Raw genomic sequence first — 26,337 nt, 5'->3', positions numbered from 1 at the left:
GAGACTGAAGGTACCGACAGACGGAACCCAATAAAAATGTCACTTGTCTGTTAGAGACAAAGACAGTGACACAATCTAGCTGGAAACCTAAAAAAAAAAAAGGTGACCCTTGTGTGAGGAATCAAGAGCTTTTGATAAAAAGATCCTCTAACCATGTCTTGAAAAAACAAAGTTGAATCATATGAGATTCCGTAGTCTCAGAAAATAAAAATAATCTGAATGAAAACAGAAAATTAAGATATGCATCTATTGTATCTAATGAAAACAAATAATGCTATCACTGACCAAAAAAAGGCAGAATAGACCATATAAATACCAATCTAAAAGATGGTACATTTATATAATAAAAAGATTTTCTATCTTTGGAACAATGAATAGTTTTGAATAAAACCCCAAAACCCAGTTCCTAAAAATGGAACTGGAATAAATACCCCAGAAGATTCCAGATCTGAGCAGTGCTTGAGCCCCAACAGGTGATCAGCCGCACTTAGGAAAGTGTTAGCCTTACTGGAATAGCTGGAATATAATAGAGAGAAAAAGACTTCTCATAGACGGTTTTACTCTGAATTTTATTCTGTACCCAAAATCTAAGAAATTTGGACCGAATAGAACCAAACAAATTTCCAAAAAATCTTAAACTGCCCCTTACCAGCCAAGCTGGAATACGGCACATACATGCAAATTTAAGGAGCTGATTTTGAATTAAAAAAACTTCCAATTAAAAACATGTTACTTAGGTAAGAATTTAGAATTTCGTTCCTTAGTAAGAACAACCAAACTAAAATAAGCTTAAAGTTTTAGTCTTAGAACTCAATCTTGAAGCCCAGAGTAACATTTAAGAATTGAATCCAATGAACCAAATAATTGATTATCTTGGAAAAAAAGAAATAAGGATTTTTTAGAAATCACAAAATTCTTCTAGCTAAAACAGCTAAAGACATAGATTAAACCTCATTTGTGAAAATATTCAATAAAATGAAGATACAAATGAAATTATTAGCATGTTAATCCAGTTAAAGGACCAGTCAACACACCGGACTTGCATAATCAAATGCAAGACAAATGCAACAGCACCCAGTCTGAACCTCAAATGAGCAGTAGACTTTGTCCCTTAACAATGCTAAATAAAACATAATCTGATACTTGATCTAAAAGTAAACATAAAAATTAAGCAAATGCAACATCATCCAAATAAATCACAGGTCCAAGAAAAGTACCTGAAAATAAATAATTTTCCTTAAATAAGATACAACCATCTAAAAGGAAAATAAATACTATTTTGCTATAGAAACAATAGCATATTTAGCAGGAGTAGAGATAGCCCCATTAAATTGGAGAACCCTCAAAATTGAAATTAACTGCCGGCAAAGAATATAATTTAAAACCTTTGAAGAAGGAAGAAAATTCTCAGGCTATTCCATTCCCTAGTATGAAGAACTGGAAAAAAACCTAAAAACACAGAAGATAAAATAAGCAGAAATAAAATGTTAGCTAGTCTTGAAAAAGAACTAGTTACCTCAATATCCAAAATAATCAACACCTTTTCAACAAAAAAACAAATGTACTCTAATAAAAAATAAAAAAGTAGATTTGTTAGTGTCAATATCTGATGAAGAAAATTCTGAATGAGAAAAAACATCATCAGAGAAGGATAATTCAGTATGTTGTTGGTCATTTGAAACTTCATCAATTAAAAAAAAAGTTTGAAAAAGACCTAAAAATTTTATTAGAAGGCGCAAAGTCAGACAAAGCCTTTAACATAGAATCAGAAAAATATTCTTATAAATTTTCTAAGTATATCTTGTACATAAGATGTAAAAATAATAGCAATACATAAAGCATAAATACTAATGGATTCTGCATGTAAAAGTTTACCATGATAACTTATAACAAACCATAGCTAAAGATAAACATTTATAACATTTAAAATAAATGAACTTAGCTTTGGTAGGACTGAACTCAGTCAACAGGAATCCCACAGTATATTTTGAAACAGGAACAGTGTACGAGAAATCTTGCAATATGTAATAGAAAAAAACAACATATAAGCAAAAATTATCAAATTCCTTAAATGACAGTTTCAGGAATGGGAAAAAATGCAAAATAACAAGCTTCTAGAACCAGAAGCAATGAAAAAAATGAGACTTAAATAATGTGAGAAAAAAGTGGAACAAAAAAGACGCCCACATTTTGGCACCAAGAATGACGCCCACATTATTGGCGCTAAGTACAACGCTCATATTTTTTGGCGCCAAAACCGATGCCCACATTTTTTGGCGCAAAAAAATCGTCTGAATACACATGCGTCAAAAACTGAATACAACTTCCGGCGCCAATTACGGCGCCGGAAATGACAAAATTTTGCGCCAAAAAAGCTTGCGCCAAAAATGACGCAATAAAATGAAGCATTTTCTGCCCCCGCGAGACTAACAGCCCGCAGGAAAAAATAGTCAATTGAAAATTTTCAAGGTAAGAAAAAATATATATTTATATGCATTATCCCAAAATAATGAAACTGACAGTCTGAATGAAGGAATACTGATTATCCTGAATCATGGCAAATATAAGTTTAAACACATATATTTAGAACTTTACATATAAAGTGCCCAACCATAGCTTAGAGTGTCACAAAAAATAAGATTTACTTACCCCAGGACACTCATCTACATATAGTAGATAGCAAACCTGTACTGAAACGAGAATCAGTAGAGGTAATGGTATATAAGAGTATATCGTCGATCTGAAAAGGGAGGTAGGAGAAGAAATCTCTACGACCGATAACAGAGAACCTATGAAATAGATCCCCTAGAGGAAGACCATTGTATTCAAATAGGCAATACTCTCTTCACATCCCTCTGACATTCACTGCACTCTGAGAGGAAAACCGGGCTCCAGCCTGCTGCGAAGCGCATATCAACGTAGAATCTAGCACAAACTTACTTCACCACCTCCATGGGAAGCAAAGTTTGTAAAACTGAATTGTGGGTGTGGTGAGGGGTGTATTTATAGAAATTTTAAGGTTTGGGAAACTTTGCCCCTCCTGGTAGGAATGTATATCCCATACGTCACTAGCTCATGGACTCTTGCTAATCACATGAAAGAAATTACTTTCTCTTGCGGTGTATCCAGTCCACGGATTCATCCTTTACTTGTGGGATATTCTCATTCCCTACAGGAAGTAGCAAAGAGAGCACACAGCAAAGCTGTCCATATAGCTCCCCCTCTAGCTCCACCCCCCAGTCATTCGACCAAAGGTTAGAAAGAAAAAGGAGAAACAATAGGGTGCAGTGGTGACTGTAGTTTAAACAAAAACATTTTTTACCTGACTTAAATGCCAGGGCGGGCCGTGGACTGGATACACCGCAAGAGAAAGTAATTTATCAGGTAAGCATAAATTGTTTTCTCTTGCAAGGTGTATCCAGTCCACGGATTCATCCTTTACTTGTGGGATACCAATACCAAAGCTTTAGGACACGGATGAAGGGAGGGAACAAGACAGGTACCTAAAACGGAAGGCATCACTGCTTGCAAAACCTTTCTCCCAAAAATAGCCTCCGAAGAAGCAAAAGTATTGAATTTGTAAAATTTGGCAAAAGTATGCCGTGAAGACCAAGTCGCTGCCTTACAAATCTGTTCAACAGAAGCCTCATTTTTGAAAGCCCATGTGGAAGCCACTGCTCTGGTAGAATGAGCAGTAATTCTTTCAGGAGGCTGCTGGCCAGCAGTCTCATAGGCCAAACGGATGAAGCTTTTCAGCCAAAAGGAAAGAGAGGTAGCAGTCGCTTTCTGACCTCTCCTCTTACCAGAATAGATAACAAACAAGGAAGATGTTTGTCTGAAATCCTTAGTTGCTTGTAAATAGAACTTTAAAGCACGAACTACATCAAGATTGTGTAATAGACGTTCCTTCTTCGAAGATGGATTAGGACACAGAGAAGGAACAACTATTTCCTGGTTAATATTCTTGTTAGAAACAACTTTAGGAAGAAAACCAGGCTTGGTACGCAAAACTACCTTATATGCGTGGAACACCAGGTAAGGTGAATCACACTGTAAGGCAGATAATTCTGAAACTCTTTGAGCAGAAGAGATAGCTATCAAAAACAAACTTTCCAAAATAACAACTTAATGTCTATGGAATGTAAAGGTTCAAACAGAACCCCTTGAAGAACTGAAAGAACTAGATTCAAACTCCATGGCGGAGCCACAGGTTTATAGACAGGCTTGATTCTGACTAAAGCCTGAGCAAACGCTTGAACGTCTGGTACCTCTGCCAGACGCTTGTGTAACAGGATAGACAAAGCAGATATTTGTCCTTTTAAGGAACTAGCTGACAATCCTTTCTCCAGTCCATCTTGGAGAAAGGACAATATCCTGGGAATCCTAATCTTACTCCATGAGTAACCCTTGGATTCACACCAACAAAGATATTTCCGCCATATCTTATGGTAGATTTTCCTGGTGACAGGCTTTCTAGCCTGAATCAGAGTATCTATAACTGACTCAGTGAAACCACGCTTTGATAGAATTAAGCGTTCAATCTCCAAGCAGTCAGACGTAGAGAAACTAAATTTGGATGCTTGAACGGACCCTGTATTAGAAGATCCTGCCTCATTGGCAGTGACCATGGTGGGACAGATGACATGTCCACTAGGTCTGCATACCAAGTCCTGCGTGGCCACGCAGGCGCTATCAGAATCACCAAAGCCTTCTCCTGCTTGATTCTGGCAACCAGATGCGGGAGGAGAGGAAACGGTGGAAAAACATAAGCCAGATTGAAGGACCAAGGCGCTGCTAGAGCATCTATCAATAACGCCTTGGATTCCCGGGACCTGGACCCGTAGAGAGGAAGTTTGGTGTTCTGACGGGACGCCATCAGATCCAACTCTGGGGTGCCCCATAGCTGAGTCAGCTGGGCAAATACCTCCGGGTGGAGTTCCCACTCCCCCTGGTGAAAAGTCTGACGACTTAGAAGGCAGCAATGAATTTGGCCGCCGCTAGTTGAGGCCATGCCTGAAGAGCGTTGAATATCGCCCTCAGTTCCAGAATGTTTATCGGGAGAAGAGTTTCTTCCCGAGACCATAAGCCCTGAGCTTTCAGGGAGTCCCAGACCGCACCCCAGCCTAACAGACTGGCGTCGGTCGTTACGATGATCCACTCTGGCCTGCGCAAACATATTCCTTGAGACAGGTGATCCTGAGACAACCACCAGAGAAGAGAATCTCTGGTCTCCTGGTCCAACTGAATTTGAGGAGACAAATCTGCATAATCCCCATTCCACTGTTTGAGCATGCATAGTTGCAGTGGTCTGAGGTGTATCCGAGCAAAAGGGACTATGTCCATTGCCGCAACCATTAGTCCGATTGTCTCCATGCACTGAGCCACAGATGGCCGAGGAATGGAATAAAGAGCTCGGCAAGTAGTTAAGAGTTTTAGCTTTCTGACCTCCGTCAGAAATATTTTCATTTCTACCGAGTCTATCAGGGTTCCTAGGAATGGAACTCTTGTGAGGGGGGAGAGAGAACTCTTTTTGATGTTCACCTTCCACCCGTGAGAAAGGCCAATACAATCTCCGTGTGAGACTTGGTTCTTTGGAAAGTTGACGCCTGAATTAAGATGTCGTCTAGGTAAGGCGCCACTGCTATGCCCCGCGGTCTTAGAACCGCCAGGAGGGACCCTAGGACCTTTGTGAAAATTCAGGGAGCAGTGGCCAACCTGAAAGGAAGAGCCACAAACTGAAAATGCTTGTCCAGAAAGGCGAACCTGAGAAACTGGTGATGATCTTTGTGGATAGGAATGTGCAGATACGCATCCTTTAGATCCACGGTAGTCATATATTGACCCTCCTGGATCATTGGTAAGATTGTCCGAATGGTCTCCATCTTGAATGATGGGACTCTGAGGAATTTGTTTAGAATTTTGAGATCCAGGATTGGCCTGAAAGTTCCTTCTTTTTTGGGAACCACAAACAGGTTTGAGTAAAACCCCAGTCCTTGTTCTGCAATTGGAACTGGGTGGATCACTCCCAAATTATGTAGATCTTCTACACAGCGTAAAAACGCCTCTTTCTTTGTCTGATCTGTAGACAGACGAGAAATGTGGAACCTTCCCCTTGGAGGAGAGTCCTTGAATTCTAGAAGGTATCCCTGGGCTACAATCTCTAATGCCCAAGGATCGTGTACATCTCTTGCCCAGGCCTGAGCGAAGAGAGAGAGTCTGCCCCCTACTAGATCCGGTCCCGGATCGGGGGCTACCCCTTCATGCTGTCTTGGTGGCAGCTGCAAGCTTTTTGGCCTGTTTACCCTTATTCCAGCCCTGGTAAGCTTTCCAGTTTGCCCTGGGCTGTGAAGCGTTACCCTCTTGCTTTGCAGCCGGAGAGGATGAAGCGGGGCCGTTCCTGAAATTGCGAAAGGAACGAAAATTAGCTTTGTTCTTTCTTTTAAAGGCTTTGTCCTGAGGGAGAGCATGGCCTTTTCCCCCGGTGATATCTGAAATAATCTCTTTCAATTCAGGCCCGAATAGGGTCTTCCCTTTGAAAGGAATGTTCAAAAGCTTGGATTTAGACGACACATCGGCCGACCAGGACTTTAGCCATAGCGCCCTGCGTGCCAAAATGGCGAAACCTGAATTTTTCGCCGCTAACTTAGCTATTTGGAAAGCGGCGTCGGTGATAAAAGAATTAGCTAGCTTTAGAGCCTTAATTCTATCCATAATTTCCTCATATGAGGTCTCCGTCTGGAGCGAGTCTTCCAGCGCCTCAAACCAGAAAGCAACTGCAGTAGTTACAGGAATAATGCAGGCAATAGGTTGGAGAAGAAAACCTTGTTGAACAAAAATTTTCTTAAGTGAACCCTCTAATTGTTTATCCATAGGGTCTTTAAAAGCACAACTGTCTTCAATTGGTATGGTTGTGCGTTTAGCTAGTGTAGAAACAGCCCCCTCCACCTTAGGGACCGTCTGCCACGAGTCCCGCATGGGGTCAGATATGGGGAACATTTTCTTAAAAACAGGAGTGGGGACAAAAGGGACACTGGCCTATCCCACTACCTAGTAACGATATCCGCAATCCTCTTAGGGACCGGAAACACATCCGTGTAAACAGGGACCTCTAGGTACTTGTCCATTTTACACAATTTCTCTGGGATCACCAACGGGTCACAGTCATCCAGAGTAGCTAATACCTCCCTAAGTAAAACACGGAGGTGTTCTAGTTTAAATTTAAAAGCCAATGCATCTGAATCTGTCTGGGGAGGAACCCTTCCTGAATCAGAGACTTCTCCCTCAGACATCAAATCCCTCGCTCCCACTTCAGAGCATTGTGAGGGTATATCGGATACGGCTACCAAAGTGTCAGAATGCTCATAATCTGTTCTTAAAACGGAGCTATCACGCTTTGCAGGTAACACGGGCAGTTTAGATAAGAAGGCTGTAAGAGAATTATCCATGACTGCCACTAAGTCTTGTAATGTAAAAGGGTTAGACGCACTAGAGGTACTAGGCGTCGCTTGCGCGGGCGTAACTGGTTGTGACACTTGGGGAGAGGCAGACGGGCTACCCTCGTTACCTTCAGTATGAGAATCATCTTGGGCCACATTCTTAAGTGCAACAATATGATCTTTAAAGTGTATAGACATATCAGTACAAGTGGGACACATTCTGAGAGGGGGTTCCACCATGGCTTCTAAACACATTGAACAAGGATTTTCCTTAGTGTCAGACATGTTTAACAGACTAGTAGAGTACACAAACAGGCTTGGAATCACTTTAATCAAATAAAAAACACAATTTGAAAAAAACGTTACTGTGCCTTTAAGAGATAAAAAGAGCACACAATTTTACAAAACGGTGAAAAATGCACCAATCTTTCTGAAATGTTCACAGTATGTAGCTAAAGCCTTAATAAGATTGCACCCCAAGTTTCAAAACGATTACAAACCGGAGCAGCCTAAAGCCAACACCTGGTTAAATCACTACAGCACCTTGCCACAGCCTTGCTGTGGCCCTACCTTCCCTTAGGGATCAGATTTGGGGGAATATAGCTTCTTTTAGGCCCTCAAACATCAGCAGGACCCTCCATGTGAAACAGCATGAACTTATCTGCAATTCTAAGTGCGCATCTGAGGCCTAGTAAATCACTCCTAAGTGACTAAAAAACAGCCATGTGGTAATAACCCCAGAAAAAAACCAAAAGGGCTTTCAAAGTGTCTTGCAAAACGATTTTTCCTTAGCCAAACAATCGATTGCCCTGAATAAGTGTCAACCAGTATATGAGCCCTATTATGTAAGCATTCAATTCCTTACTAAGTCTGTGAACATAGCTTACCCTCCCCACATGGGGATCTTGTCAGTCTTCTAGCATTATCTCAGTCTTGTCTAGAAATAATTGACTGAACATACCTTATTGCAGATCACCCTGCAAACTGTTCCCCCCAACTGAAGTTTTCTGGTACTCCTCATTCCTGTGTGGGAACAGCAGTGGATTTTAGTTACAACATGCTAAAATCATTTTCCTCTCAGCAGAAATCTTCATCACTTTTCTGCTAGAGAGTAAATAGTAAAAACCGGTACCATTTAAAATAACAAACTTTTGATTGAAGATAATAAAACTACAATTCTAACACCACATTCACTTTACACTCCCGAGAGAGACCCTAGTGCTTAGAGCCAGCAAAGAGAATGACTGGGGGGTGGAGCTAGAGGGGGAGCTATATGGACAGCTTTGCTGTGTGCTCTCTTTGCTACTTCCTGTAGGGAATGAGAATATCCCACAAGTAAAGGATGAATCCGTGGACTGGATACACCTTGCAAGAGAAATTGCTTGATGGTCCCAGTGTAACGTAAAGAGAGAGCTCTCACAGTCAGTAAAGAGCGCGGCTGTATTTATTATTAAAGAGCGCGGCTTATTTTTAAAGCTACATTATTTGTAGCAAAAATAAAATTTTCATCCAGCAGGTCCAATTTGTGGCAAAAAACATAATTTATGCTTACCTGATAAATTTATTTCTCTTGTAGTGTGTTCAGTCCACGGGTCATCCATTACTTATGGGATATATTCTCCTTCCCAACAGGAAGTTGCAAGAGGATCACCCAAGCAGAGCTGCTATATAGCTCCTCCCCTCACATGTCATATCCAGTCATTCGACCGAAACAAGACGAGAAAGGAGAAACTATAGGGTGCAGTGGTGACTGGAGTTATAATTTAAAATTTAGATCCTGCCTCAAAAAGACAGGGCGGGCCGTGGACTGAACACACTACAAGAGAAATACATTTTTCAGGTAAGCATAAATTATGTTTTCTCTTGTTATGTGTGTTCAGTCCACGGGTCATCCATTACTTATGGGATACCAATACCAAAGCTAAAGTACACGGATGATGGGAGGGACAAGGCAGGAACATTAAACAGAAGGAACCACTGCCTGTAGAACCTTTCTCCCAAAAACAGCCTCCGAAGAAGCAAAAGTGTAAAATTTGGAAAAAGTATGGAGTGAAGACCAAGTTGCAGCCTTGCAAATCTGTTCAACAGAGGCCTCATTCTTAAAGGCCCAGGTGGAAGCCACAGCTCTAGTGGAATGAGCTGTAATTTTTTCAGGAGGCTGCTGTCCAGCAGTCTCATAGGCTAAGCGTATTATGCTACGAAGCCAAAAAGAGAGAGGTAGCCGAAGCCTTTTGACCTCTCCTCTGTCCAGAGTAAACGACAAACAGAGAAGAAGTTTGTCGAAAATCTTTAGTTGCCTGTAAGTAGAACTTCAGGGCACGGACCACGTCTAGATTATGCAAAAGACGTTCCTTCTTTGAAGAAGGATTAGGACATAAAGATGGAACAACAATCTCTTGATTGATATTCCTGTTAGAAACAACCTTAGGTAAAAACCCAGGTTTAGTACGCAGGACTACCTTGTCTGAATGAACGATCAGATAAGGAGAATCACAATGTAAGGCAGATAATTCAGAGACTCTTCGAGCCGAGGAAATAGCCATCAAAAACAACTTTTCAAGATAAAAGTTTAATATCAATGGAATGAAGGGGTTCAAACGGAACACCCTGAAGAACTTTAAGAACAAAGTTTAAGCTCCACGGAGGAGCAACAGCTTTAAACACAGGCTTAATCCTAGCCAAAGCCTGACAAAAAGCCTGGACGTCTGGATTCTCTGCCAGACGCTTGTGTAACAGAATAGACAGAGCAGAAATCTGTCCCTTTAGTGAACTAGCGGATAAGCCCTTTTCTAAACCCTCTTGTAGAAAAGACAATATCCTAGGAATCCTAACCTTACTCCATGAGTAACTCTTGGATTCACACCAATATAAATATTTACGCCATATCTTGTGGTAAATTTTTCTGGTAACAGGTTTCCGAGCCTGTATTAATGTATCAATAACCGAATCCGAAAACCCACGCTTTGATAGAATCAAGCGTTCAATTTCCAAGCAGTCAGCCTCAGAGAAATTAGGTTTGGATGGTTGAAAGGACCCTGAATTAGAAGGTCCTGCCTCAGGGGTAGAGACCATGGTGGACAGGACGACATGTCCACTAGGTCTGCATACCAGGTCCTGCGTGGCCACGCAGGCGCTATCAGAATCACCGATGCTCTCTCCTGTTTGATCCTGGCAATCAGTCGAGGTAGCAACGGAAAAGGTGGAAACACATAAGCTATGTTGAAAACCCAAGGGGCTGCTAGTGCATCTACCAGCACCGCTCCCGGGTCCCTGGACCTGGATCCGTAACAAGGAAGCTTGGCGTTCTGGCGAGATGCCATGATATCCAGATCCGGTTTGCCCCAACGACAAATCAGTTGAGCAAATACCTCCGGGTGAAGTTCACACTCCCCCGGATGAAAAGTCTGGCGACTTAGAAAATCCGCCTCCCAGTTCTCCACGCCTGGGATGTAGATCACTGACAGGTGGCAAGAGTGAGACTCTGCCCAGCGAATTATCTTCAAGACTTCCGACATCGCTAGGGAACTCCTGGTTCCCCCTTGATGATTGATGTAAGCCACAGTCGTGATGTTGTCCGACTGAAATCTGATGAACCTCAGTGTTGCTAACTGAGGCCAAGCTAGAAGAGCATTGAATATTGCTCTTAATTCTAGAATGTTTATTGGGAGGAGTTTCTCCTTCTGAGTCCACGATCCCTGAGCCTTCAGGGAGTTCCAGACTGCTCCCCATCCTAGTAGGTTGGCATCTGTTGTTACAATCGTCCAATCTGGTCTGCGAAAAGTCATTCCTTTGGACAGATGAACCCGTGACAACCACCAGAGAAGAGAATCTCTGGTCTCCTGGTCCAGATTTAGCAAAGGGGACAGATCTGAGTAATCCCCGTTCCATTGACTTAGCATGCATAGTTGCAGCGGTCTGAGATGTAGGCGCGCAAATGGCACTATGTCCATTGCCGCGACCATTAAGCCGATTACTTCCATGCACTGAGCTACTGATGGGCTTGGAATGGAGTGAAGGACACGGCAAGCATTGAGAATCTTTGATAACCTGGACTCCGTCAGGTAAATTTTCATCTCTACATTATCTATAAGAGTCCCTAGAAAAGGGACCCTTGTGAGTGGTAACAGAGAACTCTTTTCCACGTTCACTTTCCACCCATGCGACCTCAGAAATGCTAGAACTATCTCTGTATGAGACTTTGCATTTTGAAAACTTGATGCTTGCATCAGAATGTCGTCTAGGTACGGAGCCACCGCTATGTCTCGTGGTCTTAGTACCGCCAGAAGTGAGCCCAGAACCTTTGTCTTCATGCTGTCTTAGGGGCGGAAGTAGGCTTTCTGGCCTGCTTGCCCTTGTTCCATGACTGGTTGCCTTTCCAACCCTGTCTGTAACGAGCAGTAGTTCCTTCCTGTTTTGGAGTGGAGGAAGTTGATGCTGCTCCTGCCTTGAAATTACGAAAGGCACGAAAATTAGACTGTTTGGCCTTTGATTTGGCCCTGTCCTGAGGAAGGGTGTGGCCCTTACCTCCAGTAATGTCAGCAATAATTTCCTTCAAGCCGGGCCCGAATAAGGTCTGCCCTTTGAAAGGAATGTTCAGTAGTTTAGACTTAGAAGTTACATCTGCTGACCAGGATTTAAGCCATAGCGCTCTGAGCGCCTGTATGGCGAATCCGGAATTCTTAGCCGTAAGTTTGGTTAAATGCACTACGGCATCCGAAACAAACGCATTAGCCAGCTTAAGAGTTCTAATCTTGCTCAAAGACTCATCCAATGGTGCTGTGCGAATTGCCTCTTCCAGAGACTCAAACCAGAATGCCGCTGCAGCAGTGACAGGCGCAATGCATGCAAGAGGCTGTAATATAAAACCTTGTTGAACAAACATTTTCTTAAGGTAACCCTCTAATTTTTTATCCATTGGATCTGAGAAAGCACAGCTATCCTCCACCGGGATAGTGGTACGCTTGGCTAAAGTAGAAACTGCTCCCTCCACCTTAGGGACCGTCTGCCATAAGTCTCGTGTGGTGGCGTCTATAGGGAACATTTTTCTAAATATCGGAGGAGGGGAAAAAGGCACACCGGGTCTATCCCACTCCTTGCTAATAATCTCTGTAAGCCTCTTTGGTATAGGAAAAACGTCAGTACACACCGGTACCGCATAGTATTTATCCAGCCTACATAATTTCTCTGGGATTGCCACCGTGTCACAATCATTCAGAGCCGCTAACACCTCCCCTAGCAACACGCGGAGGTTCTCAAGCTTAAATTTAAAATTTGAAATTTCTGAATCCGGTCTACCCGAATCAGAACCGTCACCCACAGAATGAAGCTCTCCGTCCTCATGTTCTGCAAATTGTGACGCAGTATCAGACATGGCTCTCGTGTCATCGGCGCTCTCTGTCCTTAACCCAGAGCTGTCGCGCTTGCCTCTTAACTCGGGCATATTGTATAATACTTCTTTCATAACATTAGCCACATCATGTAAAGTGATTTGTAAGGGCCTTGATGTACTTGGCGCCTCAATCTCACGCACCTCCCGAGCGGGAGACGAAGGTACTGACACGTGAGGAGAGTTAGACGGCATAACTTCCCCCTCGTTGTCTGGTGATAATTTCTTTATCGGTACAGATTGACTTTTATTCAAAGTAATATCAATACAATTGGTACACATATTTCTATTGGGCTCCACATCGGCTTTTAAACATAATGAACAAGCAGATTCCTCTGTATCAGACATGTTTAAACAGACTATCAATGAAGCTAGCAAGCTTGGAAATTACTTTCAATAAGTTTACAAGCAATATAAAAAACGCTGCAGCGCTTTTAAAAAACACAGTTGAATAACAAAGAACTAATTCAGTTATAGTCAACAATTCTTTAAATGTATTAATTAGCAGAGGATTGCACCCATTAGCAAAAGGATGATTAACCCCTCAGTACCCAAAAACGGATATCAAATTAAGATTTAACGCTTTTATCACAGTCAAACACACTGTCACAGGTCTGCTGTGACTGATTACCTCCCTCAAAAACGAATTTTGAAGACCCCTGAGCTCTCTAGAGACGTCCTGGATCAAGGAGGAAGAAGCAGGAAGACTGTGCTAGAATTTTAACTGCGCAACAAGGCGCTAAAAAAGAAAAAGGTCCCTCCCACTCCTATTACAACAGTGGGAAACCTGATATAACGGTTTCTATGCAGAAATATACGTTAGCCGTGTGGAAAAAAATCATGCCCAAAAGGATTTATCACCAAAGTACCTCACAAAACGATTAACATGCCAGTAAACGTTTTAAAAAACAACATTTCAGATGCTGTGTAAAGTTATTACTAAGCCTGCTACCAGTCGCTTCTACTGCAGTTAAGGCTGACACATTATATCAGTATTAACAGTAATTTTTCAGTCAAATTCTAGTCCCTAGAAAATAACTCTACTGTGCATACATTTATCAGCCTGATACCAGTCACTACCACTGCATTTAAGGCTGTACTTACATCATACGGGTAACAGCAGTGTTTTCTTAGTCAATTCCATTCCCAGAAAATATTGTACTGCACATACCTCATTTGCGGGAGACCCCGCATGCTATTCCCATTTTCTGAAGTTACCCCACTCTTCAGAATGTCGAGAACAGCCAGTGGATCTTAGTTACGCCTGCTAAGATCATAGAAAACGCAGGCAGTTTCTTCTTCCAAATACTGCCTGAGATAGAAAAACAGCACACTCCGGTGCCATTTAAAATAACAAACTTTTGATTGAAGAATAATTAAGTAAAAACTCCAGCTCCTCTCGCGACCTCCTTCTTTGTTGAGGGTTGCAAGAGAATGACTGGGTATGACATGTGAGGGGAGGAGCTATATAGCAGCTCTGCTTGGGTGATCCTCTTGCAACTTCCTGTTGGGAAGGAGAATATATCCCATAAGTAATGGATGACCCGTGGACTGAACATACTTAACAAGAGAAATACAATTTTCAGCCACCAAATGGTGTGTTGTTTTTAGTTAGGTGACCACGTCACTTGGAATAAAATTAGCGGTAGCCCTTGCCTTACAAAAGTCTGCCCACCCCTGCTCTACATAGACTGTAGCTATATGCATCTTTTCTAACTCTTTTACTGTTTATACATGGATCCATCTTTTAAGAATTATTAGGTTTTTAGGATTAATGTGATTTTAGAATTATATGCTCTATTATTTTAATAAATAATTGTACACTGTACACATATTTGTATGTCACCTTAGCCTTTAACTTAGGCGCTCTTTATAACACTGTACAGGTTTCTCTAAATAAGGGTCAGCTAGGACATAAAGAGCTATAGGTGCCCACACTTAACGCTAAATCTAACACTTTTGTTTCTAATCTGATAATATAGTCAACAACAAAATATCAATCTTCACATGTGCACAGAATCTGTAGGGTATGTAATCTGTTGTTTGGCTTATCTTGTCAAAAACTAGGAAATTCAAATGCAAAAATGTTGAGTCTAACTAAAACAAAAAAGTCAGTAAATTCTAAATTTAAATTTTCCCAATACCCTGGGAGCTTTTTTATATATGTGACACCACATATGACAATTACCCATTTTTATATGTTGCATCTATTACTATAGACATTTTACTTTCTTCTTCCGTATACAATAAGGGTTCACAATATGACATATTTTAAAGGAACTCTATATCAATACACAATTTGGTTATGATGATGTCTTTAAAAAGGATTTTATTTATCCAGCTCTACATACAGTGTTACTATATCCGCATTGGCTGCATCCACAGCAATAGTTAAAGGGTCCTTTCCACCTTCATCAGTAGCATGCTGATTTGCGCCACGTTTCAAGAATAAGCACACTTGCCTGGGGAGAATAACATTTACAAAGTTGACATTAGTGAGTGGAAAAAAACATGGTGGATGTGATGACAGACAGTAAATATAATTATTAGTCATAAGTCTTTTGTTTTACTTTAATACTGGATACAACTTAACATGTTCTATACATTTTTCACCAAGTTAAAAATGAGTGCTCCCCTTGCCATTTGAGCTATATAATGTATTAAAGAGATATAACACAGTTTGTTTCATTGTTGTAATATGTAGTGGGTTATACTTAATAGAAATTATTGCAATATATATTATTTCTAGTTTTAAAAGGTATTTTTCTTCTCTCTCTTTTTAAAACATTTTTAATTTGTAGAGGGTCCATTACATCCTATTACAGCTCCACAAAGGGGCTGGGGTCTCTACAGGAAGGCATATCTAGCTTGATGTCAAATCTTCAAGAGTAACCTGATCTGGCTTACTTTTCAGTGAATGCTAGAGAAACAGGAAATCAGTATCAAGCCCATGCTCAGAAGAGGCAGAATGCAACTTACATTATGAGCATGTCTGCTCCCTTAAGTCACTATATGCAGCAGCAAGAAAACAAGTTGTTTTATAACACAATCTATTTCCTTTTATGTTTACTTTGATTTAACATATATATATATATATTTACTAAAAGAGCACTGTTTCATATCACTTAATGGAGCAGACTCTAAACCATTTTTAAAGGTATAAGAAGAATAATCTAAGTCCCTTTAACAAAAGCCACTGTTAAAATCAGTCAAAAGGTATCAAAAACCTAAATACCATCCTCCTTCTGTACTAGTTTTGTTTAGTCTGTTATGTATATGCATCTTGTTACACATCTTTTCATTGTATACCCCTATCTAAGTACCCAGCGCTATAGAAATTGGAAGCACTACAAAACTAAATTATAATAATAATAATAATAATAAAGTGAATTCCCCAGAAATTACTAAAATTATTCTAACATGATAATTTCCTTCCCTCTTGAAAGTGAGAGTCCACAATGAAATTCTTAACCTGTGGGAATACTATTCCTGGCCACCAGGAAGTGGCAGACACCACAAGCAAGATTATAAATAGTAGTTCAGCTGAGGATAAGGAAAATGAAGATAAATACTAGGGGTACAGAGGTGCATGGACTGCCGCCACTAGACTAAAAACAATAGGGCGGGGTCATGGACTCTCACTGCCAAGAAGGAAGGGAAATGATCAGGTAAGAATTATTGTAGTTTTCCTTTTATTGGCAGTGAGAGTCCAAAATGACATTCTTAACCTGTGGGAACCAATACCCAAGCTGTGGAGTTCACAAAATGTTCGGGCGGGAAAGAAGGAAGGCAGCTCAAAATAAGGCACCTTCCCCAAAAGCTCTTCACCCACAATTCACTATAATGGAAACAAATAGAAATACACTGCTCCCAACTCCACTGAGATATAATCAGAGGGACCAGACCAAAGACCACGAACAAGGAGCAAAAGCCATCACCCCACAGGTCACACTGAAGGGACTCTTCATCCCAAGGAGGATACACAGCCCACCAAACAGTACAGGAACACTGCAACACCACCACCAAAGGAGGGAACTCAACATAACAGAAGCTCCAATCAGCTTCACAATACAGCACACAAAAACAAGCCCTTCAAGGGGCAACTATATCCACCAATGAAGGTTTTCCCTCATCTTAGAATCTAGAAAGACATTCTGAGACAAGTCAGAGTGATCCCCATTCCACTATCTAAGCATCCACAATCGAAGAGGACGCAGATGAACCAAGCGAACGGAAACGTGTCCGAAGTAGACATTTTATCAATCACCTCCATGCATTGCACCACTGACGAATGACCATAGGACAGAAGACAGGAACACAGCCCCTAAAACGTATCTTTGTGCTGGTTGGAGAGATATAGGGGTAGATTTATCAAATGTCGGGCGGACATGATCCGCTGTAGAGGATCATGTCCACCCGACATCACTAAATGCCGACAGCATACACTGTCAACATTTAACATTGCACAAGCATTTCTGGTGAAATGCTGCACATTCTTGGCTAATCGGCCACTAGCAGGGGGTGTCAATCATCCCGTTCATATCTGATCGGAATGATTGCAGTCCGCCACCTCAGAGGTGGCGGATGAGTTGAGGAGACCGCTGCTTCTTAACTTAAGTTTCCGGCAAGCTGGAAACTTCAGGGGTAGATTGCAGCATCCGCTGCTTGATAAATCTACCCCATAGACTCATGCTAACCGAGTCTATAACCGTTCCTCTAAAACAAACCCTCGAAGATGGAATGAGGGAACTCCAGTCCTTTCCAGGTTAATCTTCCAACCATGTGCTCCAAGGCACGAAAGAACCCTCTGGGTGTGGTCCTGAGCTACCCTCAGTGATGGGGCCTGAACCAGAATATCCTCCAAAGAGGCGGCTATTGCAATCCCCTGTAGCCGAACCCCAGCCAAAAGAGCTCCCAGCACCTTGGTAAAGACTCGAGTGGCTGTAGCCAAACTGGTAGTGCTGACGTAGAACGGCAAAACACAAGAAACGAAAATAATCACTAAACATCAGGATATGAAGAAAGGCATTCTTCAAAACAATGGTCAACATTGATTGACTCTCTTCAGCTAGTGAAGAAATAATTTTTTAATGATTCTGTCTTAAAGATCAGAACCTGGACAGATCTATTTAAATCCTTCAGGTCGAAAATAGGACAGAATCCAGCGTCCTCATGAACGACATAGGATTGAGTAAAAACCGCTTCCTCTCTCAGTCTTCGGGACAAGATCTATAGCTCCCATATCAAGGTCACTCATACAACAAAAAAAAGCCTTCCTTCTGACAGAATCCTCCAGGACCCTAGATGGAACAAAGTGGTCTCTTGGCAGATGGGACATAAAGTAAAAACTGTGTCCCTGATGGATAATACCCAGAACCCATGGATCCCAGTTCGACCAGGTCTAATCTTTCCAATTGGGCGTAAGACTCTCTGAATGACTAGCCGCTGCAGAACGGTCCTCGGAGTGGTCCAGCCCCACAACGTCACCAGGGGACCTCCAGGGTGATCCAGGAGACACATCCTCATGTGCATTTGCGCACATCCCTATCGGTCTACCAGCTGAACAGTGACCCAGGGAAACCTGGCGTTCATTACCTACAAGATTGAGAGGGTTCTTTAGGGTCTGTTCATTTTCTTAGGTCAGGTTCCTGACGAAGGTAAGGGGTCATGTTCAGGAACATGCTCTCCCGGCTGTGACAGAACCCATAGAGCTCGCCTAGCCAAAACCGAAACACCAGATATCCTCGCTAAGAGGAGAACAATGTGTAGAATGGCTTCTCTAACATAGTCGTTCACTAATCACAGCCAGCTGCAGCTGATCTTATCACAAATTTCCTCCAAGGAAATTACCGCAGTACTTTTCGCTACTAAATTGGACCTGGATTTTGCAGCTTTGGAGACTGCAGAAACACGCACAACAAAGCACCTGCTAAGAGACAGCTCCCCCAGATATTCCTCTAAACCACCCGACAGAGATAAAGAACTCTGGATCTCAGCTGTAGTGCCCGCTCTAAGGTTTATGAAGGGAAAGTAGTCCCACGCCTTTGGATAAGTTTCCGGTACAGGAAATAAGCTGTTGAAAGTCTCCGAGGAGTCAAAATGACATAATACTCTTTCAGCTTCCCCAAAAATTATATGATCAACGATAGGCAAGACAGAATTCTCCACTGAATCAACAGCCGTGGCACCAACCGCCACACCCAAGTTGAAGTATCCACGTTCTCCCAAGTGAAAAACGTACCCATGACCATCCATATCCGATACGTCTGCCCATATACGGGCCACAAGGTCATCAACTAGTAGATGCACTCCAATCACGCTCCCCACCAGGTCCTGACAAGTCCAGGCAATTAACCAGCACCCTAGCCCCAGCCTGAGCACGTGGACCTCCCAAATTAGATCTCAGATACTCGGGGAGACAAGGGGAGAATAATTGGGTCATTTGGAGCTCTAAAGGAGGGTCCCCAGAGTCAGCCATTGAATCTGATAGATATCGGGAACAGCACAGAAGGATATGTAGTGCCACAAACACAACTGTCCCCTTGAAAATCCAATTTAGAGCATCTTAACAACTTCCAGACCACCAAACTACTGCGCAATGGTGCCGGAGCGGAAATAGCATAAAAACCGCGAAAGCCACCTCCTGCCATGAAAGAGCTCACATGTATGTAAGTTACTGTGAAACACACTGCGTTATCAGACAGGAGAGAAGATATACTGGAAAGAGGCATGAGAAACCCAGTATCAACCAGTATTATAACTCCAACACTCTTACGAGATTTATATGGGTATATAAATTCCCAGCTCTTCAGAGCCAAACCATGATGAAACTTCTTTCTTACAGCACCTCTCTCTGCCTACCTCCATGAGACGAGGCAAAGAACTACTGGAGGGTTGGGGAAGTGGGAGGGCTATTTATAGTCTTGTTTGGGGTGTCTTTGCCTCCTCCTGGTGGCCAGGAATAGTATACCCACAAGTTAAGAGTGTCAGAGGACTCTCACTGCCAATAGAAGGAAATATGTATTTGTATTATACAAAAATATATATTTCTTTTAAATTGTCATGTTACCCACAGGCTGAATCACTTAAAAGCAGACTAGAAAATATCACATAAACATTGCTATGTAACAAAAGAAGGCATTTTATCTCACAATTTCTTCAATAGCTACATTGCACTTTTAAAGGAATCAGAACTTGCAAGGGAATGTGCATCTCTTTTCTGTTTAAGTAAGTTTACTATGAAATCTTGAAAGATTAATGTGAAGGCCCATGAAATTAAACTAAAGGGACATTATACAATAGATTTTTCTTTGCATAAATGTTTTGTAGATGATCCATTTATATAGCTTATCTGGTGCGTTTTTGTAAAAATGCATAGTTTTGCATATTTTTAAATAACATTGTGCTGATTTTCAGGCTCCTAACCAAGCCCTAAAGTTTTAGATGAATACTGATGTATATAGACTTCAGACTGCTTCTGTTTTTATAATGGTTCGTTTCATATGCAGGGGAGGGGGGTAGGTTCTGCCATCAGCCCCTTTCAGTGGGTGTCCCAGGCTTATCGCATTAACAGTGTTAACTTGGGAGATTCTAAGTATGTTTTTAAAAGGTTTTACACTGGATTTATATATCAGTATCTGTACATATTATTATTTATAATAGTGTCTATTACATGCAGTTAAATGCAAATTGGTGTATACTGCCCCTTTAAAGCAATGTGTGAGCTTAGCACTGATAATGCTGATTGGCTAATGTTTTCACAATACATATTATAGTAAAAACAAAAAAAAAAGAGTAGCTATAGGATAACTGCTCACAGAGTACGTTACAGTAAACTATCTGCCTTTGTACATAAAGATGTTCAAAGCATACGGGTTACTTGTTGCTTTAATGATGTTTAATTACTATCGGCTAGATTACGAGTTTTGCGTTATGAGTGAAAAAGCAGCGTTATGGCTCTTTTTCACTACCGCTGCTATTACGAGTTTTGCAGGTATAGGTGTACCGCACACTTTTTTGGACGTAATGCAACGTAACTACTGCAGCTTTCCAAAAGTACTTTTTCAATGGGACTTCCACAGCGCCGGTATTACGAGTTTGCCTTTCCGGCAAAAAATGTGAGCGATACAGCCCATAACTACAAGATCTGTACGGTAAACTGAAAGTCAGTAGTTATGGGTTTTACGCTACAAAGCTGTAGCATAAAACTCATAACTAAAATGCTAAAAAGTACACTAACACCCATAAACTACCTATTAACCCCTAAACCGCAGCCCTCCCGCATTGCAAACACTAAAATAAAATTATTAACCCCTAATCTGCTGCTCCGGACATCGCCACCGCTATAATAAACATATTAACCCCTAAACCGCCGCACTCCCGCATCGTAAACACTAGTTAAATATTATTAACCCCTAATCTGCTGTCCCTAACATCGCCGCAACCTACATTACTGTTATTAACCCCTAATCTGCTGCCCCAAAAATCGCTGCCACTATACTAAAGTTATTAACCCCTAAACCTAACCCTAAGTCTAACCCTAACACCCACTAACTTTAATTTAATTAAAATAAATCTAAATAAAAAAATTACTATCATTAACTAAATAATTCCTATTTAAAACTAAATACTTACCTATAAAATAAACCCTAAGCTAGCTACAATATAACTAATAGTTACATTGTAGCTAGCTTAGGTTTTATTTTTATTTCACAGGCAAGTTTGTATTTAGTTTAACTAGGTAGACTAGTTAGTAAATAGTTATTAACTAGTTAAAATAAATACAAATTTACCTGTAAAATAAAACCTAACCTGAGTTACACTAACACCTAACCTTACACTACAATTAAATAAATTACATTAAATACAATTAACTAAATTACAAAAAAAAAAAACCCACTAAATTACACAAAATAAAAAAGAAATGATCAAATATTTAAACTAATTACACCTAATCTATTAGCCCTATCAAAATAAAAAAAGCTCCCCTAAAAAAAAAAAACCTAGCCTAAACTAAACTGCCAATAGCCCCTAAAAAGGCCTTTTGCCCCAAAGAAATCAGCTCTTTTACCTATAAAAAAAAATAAAATACAAACAACCACACAACAGTAAAACCCACCACCCACACAACCAAACCCTCCAAATAAAATCCTATCTAAAAAAACCTAAGCTCCCCATTGCCCTGAAAAGGGCATTTGTATGGGCATTTCCCTTAAACGGGCATTTAGCTCTTTTTTCTGCACAAACCCTAATCTAAAATTAAAACCCACCCAATAAACCCTTAAAAAAACCTAACACTAACCCCTGAAGATCCACTTACAGTTTTTGAAGACCGGACATCCATCCTCAACGAAGCCGAGAGAAGTCTTCATCCAAGCGGCAAGAAGTGGACCTTTAGGCAGGCAGAAGTCTTCATCCAGACGGCATCTTCTATCTTCATCCTTCCGATGCGGAGCAGGTCCATCTTCAAGATATCTGTCGCGGAGCATCCTCTTCTTTCCACGGCTCTTGAAGAATGAAGGTTCCTTTATAGGACGTCAGCCAAGATGGCGTCTCTTGAATTCCGATTGACTGATAGAATTCTATCAGCCAATCGGAATTAAAGTTGAAAAAATCCTATTGGCTGATGCAATCAGCCAATAGGATTGAGCTTCAATCCTATTGGCTGATCCAATCAGCCAATAGGATTGAGCTTGCATTCTATTGGCTGTTCCAAGAGCAGTGGAAAGAAGAGGATGCCCCGCGCCGGATGTCTTGAAGATGGACCCGTTCCGTGTCGAAAGGATGAAGATAGAAGATGCTGTCTGGATGAAGACTTCTGCCCGCCTGGAGGACCACTTCTTGCCGCTTGGATGAAGACTTCCCCCGGCTTCATTGAGGACTTCTTGCCGCTTGAATGAAGACTTATTCCGGCTTCGTTGAGGATGGATGTCTGGTCTTCAAAAATTGTAAGTGGATCTTCGGGGGTTAGTGTTAGTTTTTTTTTTTAAGGGTTTATTGGGTGGGTATTATTTTTAGATTAGGGTTTGGGCAGAAAAAGAGCTAAATGCCCTTTTAAGGGCAATGCCCATCCAAATATCCTTTTCAGGGCAATGGGTAGCTTAGGTTTTTTTAGATAGGATTTTATTTGGGTGGTTTGGTTGTGTGGGTGGTGGGTTTTACTGTTGGGGGGGTTGTTTGAATTTTTTTTTACAGGTAAAAGAGCTGATTTCTTTGGGGCAATGCCCCGCAAAAGGCCCTTTTAAGGGGTATTGGCAGTTTAGTTTAGGCTAGGGTTTTTTATTTTTATTTTGGGGGGGGCTTTTATTATTTTGATAGGGCTATTAGATTAGGTGTAATTAGTTTAAATATTTGATAATTTCTTATTTATTTTGTGTAATTTAGTGTTTATTTTTTTGTAATTTAGTTAATTGTATTTAATTAATGTAATTTATTTAATTGTAATGTAAGGTTAGGTGTTAGTGTAACTCAGGTTAGGTTTTATTTTACAGGTAAATTTGTATTTATTTTAGCTAGGTAGTTAGTAAATAGTTAATAACTATTTACTAAATAGTCTACCTAGTTAAAATAAATACAAACTTGCCTGTGAAATAAAAATAAAACCTAAGGGGGCGGGTCCGAACACCGACCAAGATGGCTGCTTTTCACTGAGGCTGAATTCTGGAGCTGCGGGAACCGTTGCCTAACGCTTCACAAACATCTGACTCAAGCTCTAAACTACAAGGGTATTATAGTTTAATATACAGAGAACAGACACATATGTTTTTCAACTTTGAATTCCAGCCAGGCAGACCGGAATAAGTGAGGTGCGCAGCGGAGGCCTAGCAATAGACCTGACTCCTCATTTACCCTCCCTGAATCCTGATATGTCAGGAATAACAGCCGTATGAGCTGTCTTGCTTTAGGTTAAATACAGTGAGAATTCCCAGAACACTGTAATAACTTTGAACACTCGCCAATTTACTGGACATAAGCTGCAACTTATTATGGTCGCACTACAGGACACCGCTAATATGGAGGCGGTTGATAGATGGGAAACTTCCATAACACGGGCGATTGCCGAACACCTTGAAGAGTTGGAACATGACCTTACTCTTATTGCGCCACAAGATCACAGCCAAACTACCTCGGCTGGATTGTAGCACAGCTATAGTCCCTGAGCTGGAAAAAGAGAAATATGGTGACTCACATTCCAGCTCGAGAGGAAATGGTAAGGAGAAACCTGAACTCCCGACAGATGACACCGCATCTACCGCCTCTACTGTGAGCCAAACAAGCAACTTGCCTGAACAGACGTGTTGGGCAGTCAGAGGAAGTACAGAGGGCTCTCAGGGCAATCGGACTGCACTAGCTTTCCCACGCGAGCTCCGTGAAGCTAAAAGGCCCCTACAGGTCCATTTTGTCAAAGGCAGCCTTCCTTCCCTGCAACGTCTTCCAGATGATAATAGTGCTGTGAAAATTGGCCCGCGAGAACAAGTCGCTGTGGGTATTTATCTATCACACCCTACAACAATGGAGCCTGCTGAACATACCGAGTGGAGGGAAGTCAGGTTACTGTGTTTTTTCAAGCCCGCGGAGCCTCTCCTGAATCGCGGATCTGATCCCCCCCAAGCTCTCAGCTTCCCTGAAGAACATAAGTGGAGCCGTGGATGGCAGATTGCGACTATATGGTGCTTACATGGGACTTCACCTATGGAGAGTCGGTGTGGGGTAAGACAATCCTCTTTTAATCGCCACTACAGCTTGCCATACCCTATTCCCTTACTAAGACTCATTACGAAGCTGTCTTGATAACAGAAGATTTCTCAGGAGACCTGACAGTCTGCATTTTAAGATCAAGACTGTTTTTGAGTCCAATGCCTAAACTGAGCGGTACTGGTATGATATATGGGGAGTGATTTGTTGTGCATCTGGAAGTGTACATTATACCTATACCCTTCTTAATTCACCAATTCTGTTATGTCTATGTAGGCACTGTTTGTTTCTCATAAGTGCCCTGTATACTGTACTGTTATAGATGGCTTCGCATTCATGCCTGTGTTCCTACTGTGTTAGAAGTGCGCACCAATATCCCAAGCTAATTTACCATTGGTTAGAAATAAGCCCTACATACAGAACTTTAGTTTATATTTGGCACTCCGATTTTCAAAATAATTTTATGACCCTATATTTTTTGATTACTTAGAAGGCACAACACTACAAAACACCAGAGCTTCTCCCGTTTTTGTTGCTTCACATTGCGGGTTATTGTTTAAGGCAACTGGTTATAGGGGGTCTACCTAGCAACTTCCTGTTCTGTCGTTATGTTTTAAATGTTTTAATAATACTCCGTGTGCAAACCCTGTTTAGAGGTGCTGATTAACAACCTCACAGTTAACCCTAGTGCTAATACGCTGATATAGATGATTATAATGGCCAGCAATGTCCAGATGGAAGAACAAATAATGTGCGAATACTGAGCATCTCATTTATAGCTCTCAATGTTTGCCTGCCAAAAGTTTATGTGTATGTTTAGGGCAGTCTTGATCCATATGTGCCTGTTATTTTGTTCTAATATATACTTTAATAATACCAAGACCAAGAGTGGCTATGGATCAATTTACCTCCATCAAATGTTACTGTTTTATTAAGGTCCAAGAGTGACCTACTATTACCAAAGGAGTATTATATAATTGGAAAAATGAGGTTATTATCTTTGTCCACTTAACTTTTGAATATTATGTATCCAAGACTGTACATTATTCTATCAATGTGAACGTTATCGCAAGGTCTGTAATCTTTAAGTTTTGTAAATTTTGCTAATAATGTTTATGTATTTATTTGCCTCAATAAAAATATTTGGAAAAAAAAAAAAAATTCTAATAAACTTCTACATTCCCCATTTAAAAAAAATAAATAAATAAATAAAACCTAAGCTAGCTACAATGTAACTATTAGTTATATTGCAACTATCTTAGGGTTTATTTTACAGGTAAGTATTTAGTTTTAAATTATTTTGTTAATGATAGTAAGTTTTATTTAGATTTATTTTAATTATATTACCCCCTTAATGACCACAGCACTTTTCCATTTTCTGTCCGTTTGGGACCAAGGCTATTTTTAAATTTTTAAAGTGTTTGTGTTTAGCTGTAATTTTCCTCTTACTCATTTACTGTACCCACACATATTATATACCGTTTTTCTCGCCATTAAATGGACTTTCTAAAGATACCATTATTTTCATCATATCTTATAATTTACTATAATTTTTTTTATAAAATATGGGGAAAAATGGAAAAAAACACACACTTTTTCTAACTTTGACCCCCAAAATCTGTTACATATCTACAACCACCAAAAAACACCCATGCTAAATAGTTTCTAAATTTTGTCCTGAGTTTAGAAATACCCAATGTTTACATGTTCTTTGCTTTTTTTGTAAGTTATAGGGCCATAAATACAAGTAGCACTTTGCTATTTCCAAAACATTTTTTTTCCAAGATTAGCGCTAGTTACATTAGAACACTGATATCTTTC

At 40.8% G+C, this 26,337-nt stretch overlaps 1 protein-coding gene across 3 annotated transcripts in view; it reads right to left on the bottom strand.

Annotated features, from left to right (window-relative positions):
• The window catches only part of ACAP2 (ArfGAP with coiled-coil, ankyrin repeat and PH domains 2), a 379,535-nt gene that overhangs the window by 15,701 nt on the left and 337,497 nt on the right, over positions 1–26,337 (bottom strand). For all 3 annotated transcript variants that reach the window (XM_053710199.1, XM_053710201.1, XM_053710202.1), the window contains one exon: positions 15,174–15,284. In XM_053710199.1, the coding sequence (XP_053566174.1) occupies positions 15,174–15,284 (111 nt within the window). The remainder of the gene's footprint in view (positions 1–15,173; positions 15,285–26,337) is intronic.

Source organism: Bombina bombina, chromosome 4 (assembly GCF_027579735.1).
Source record: "Bombina bombina isolate aBomBom1 chromosome 4, aBomBom1.pri, whole genome shotgun sequence".
In the NCBI taxonomy this organism is placed as follows: Eukaryota; Metazoa; Chordata; class Amphibia; order Anura; family Bombinatoridae; genus Bombina; species Bombina bombina.
This window is presented reverse-complemented; position numbering and strand designations above follow the sequence as displayed.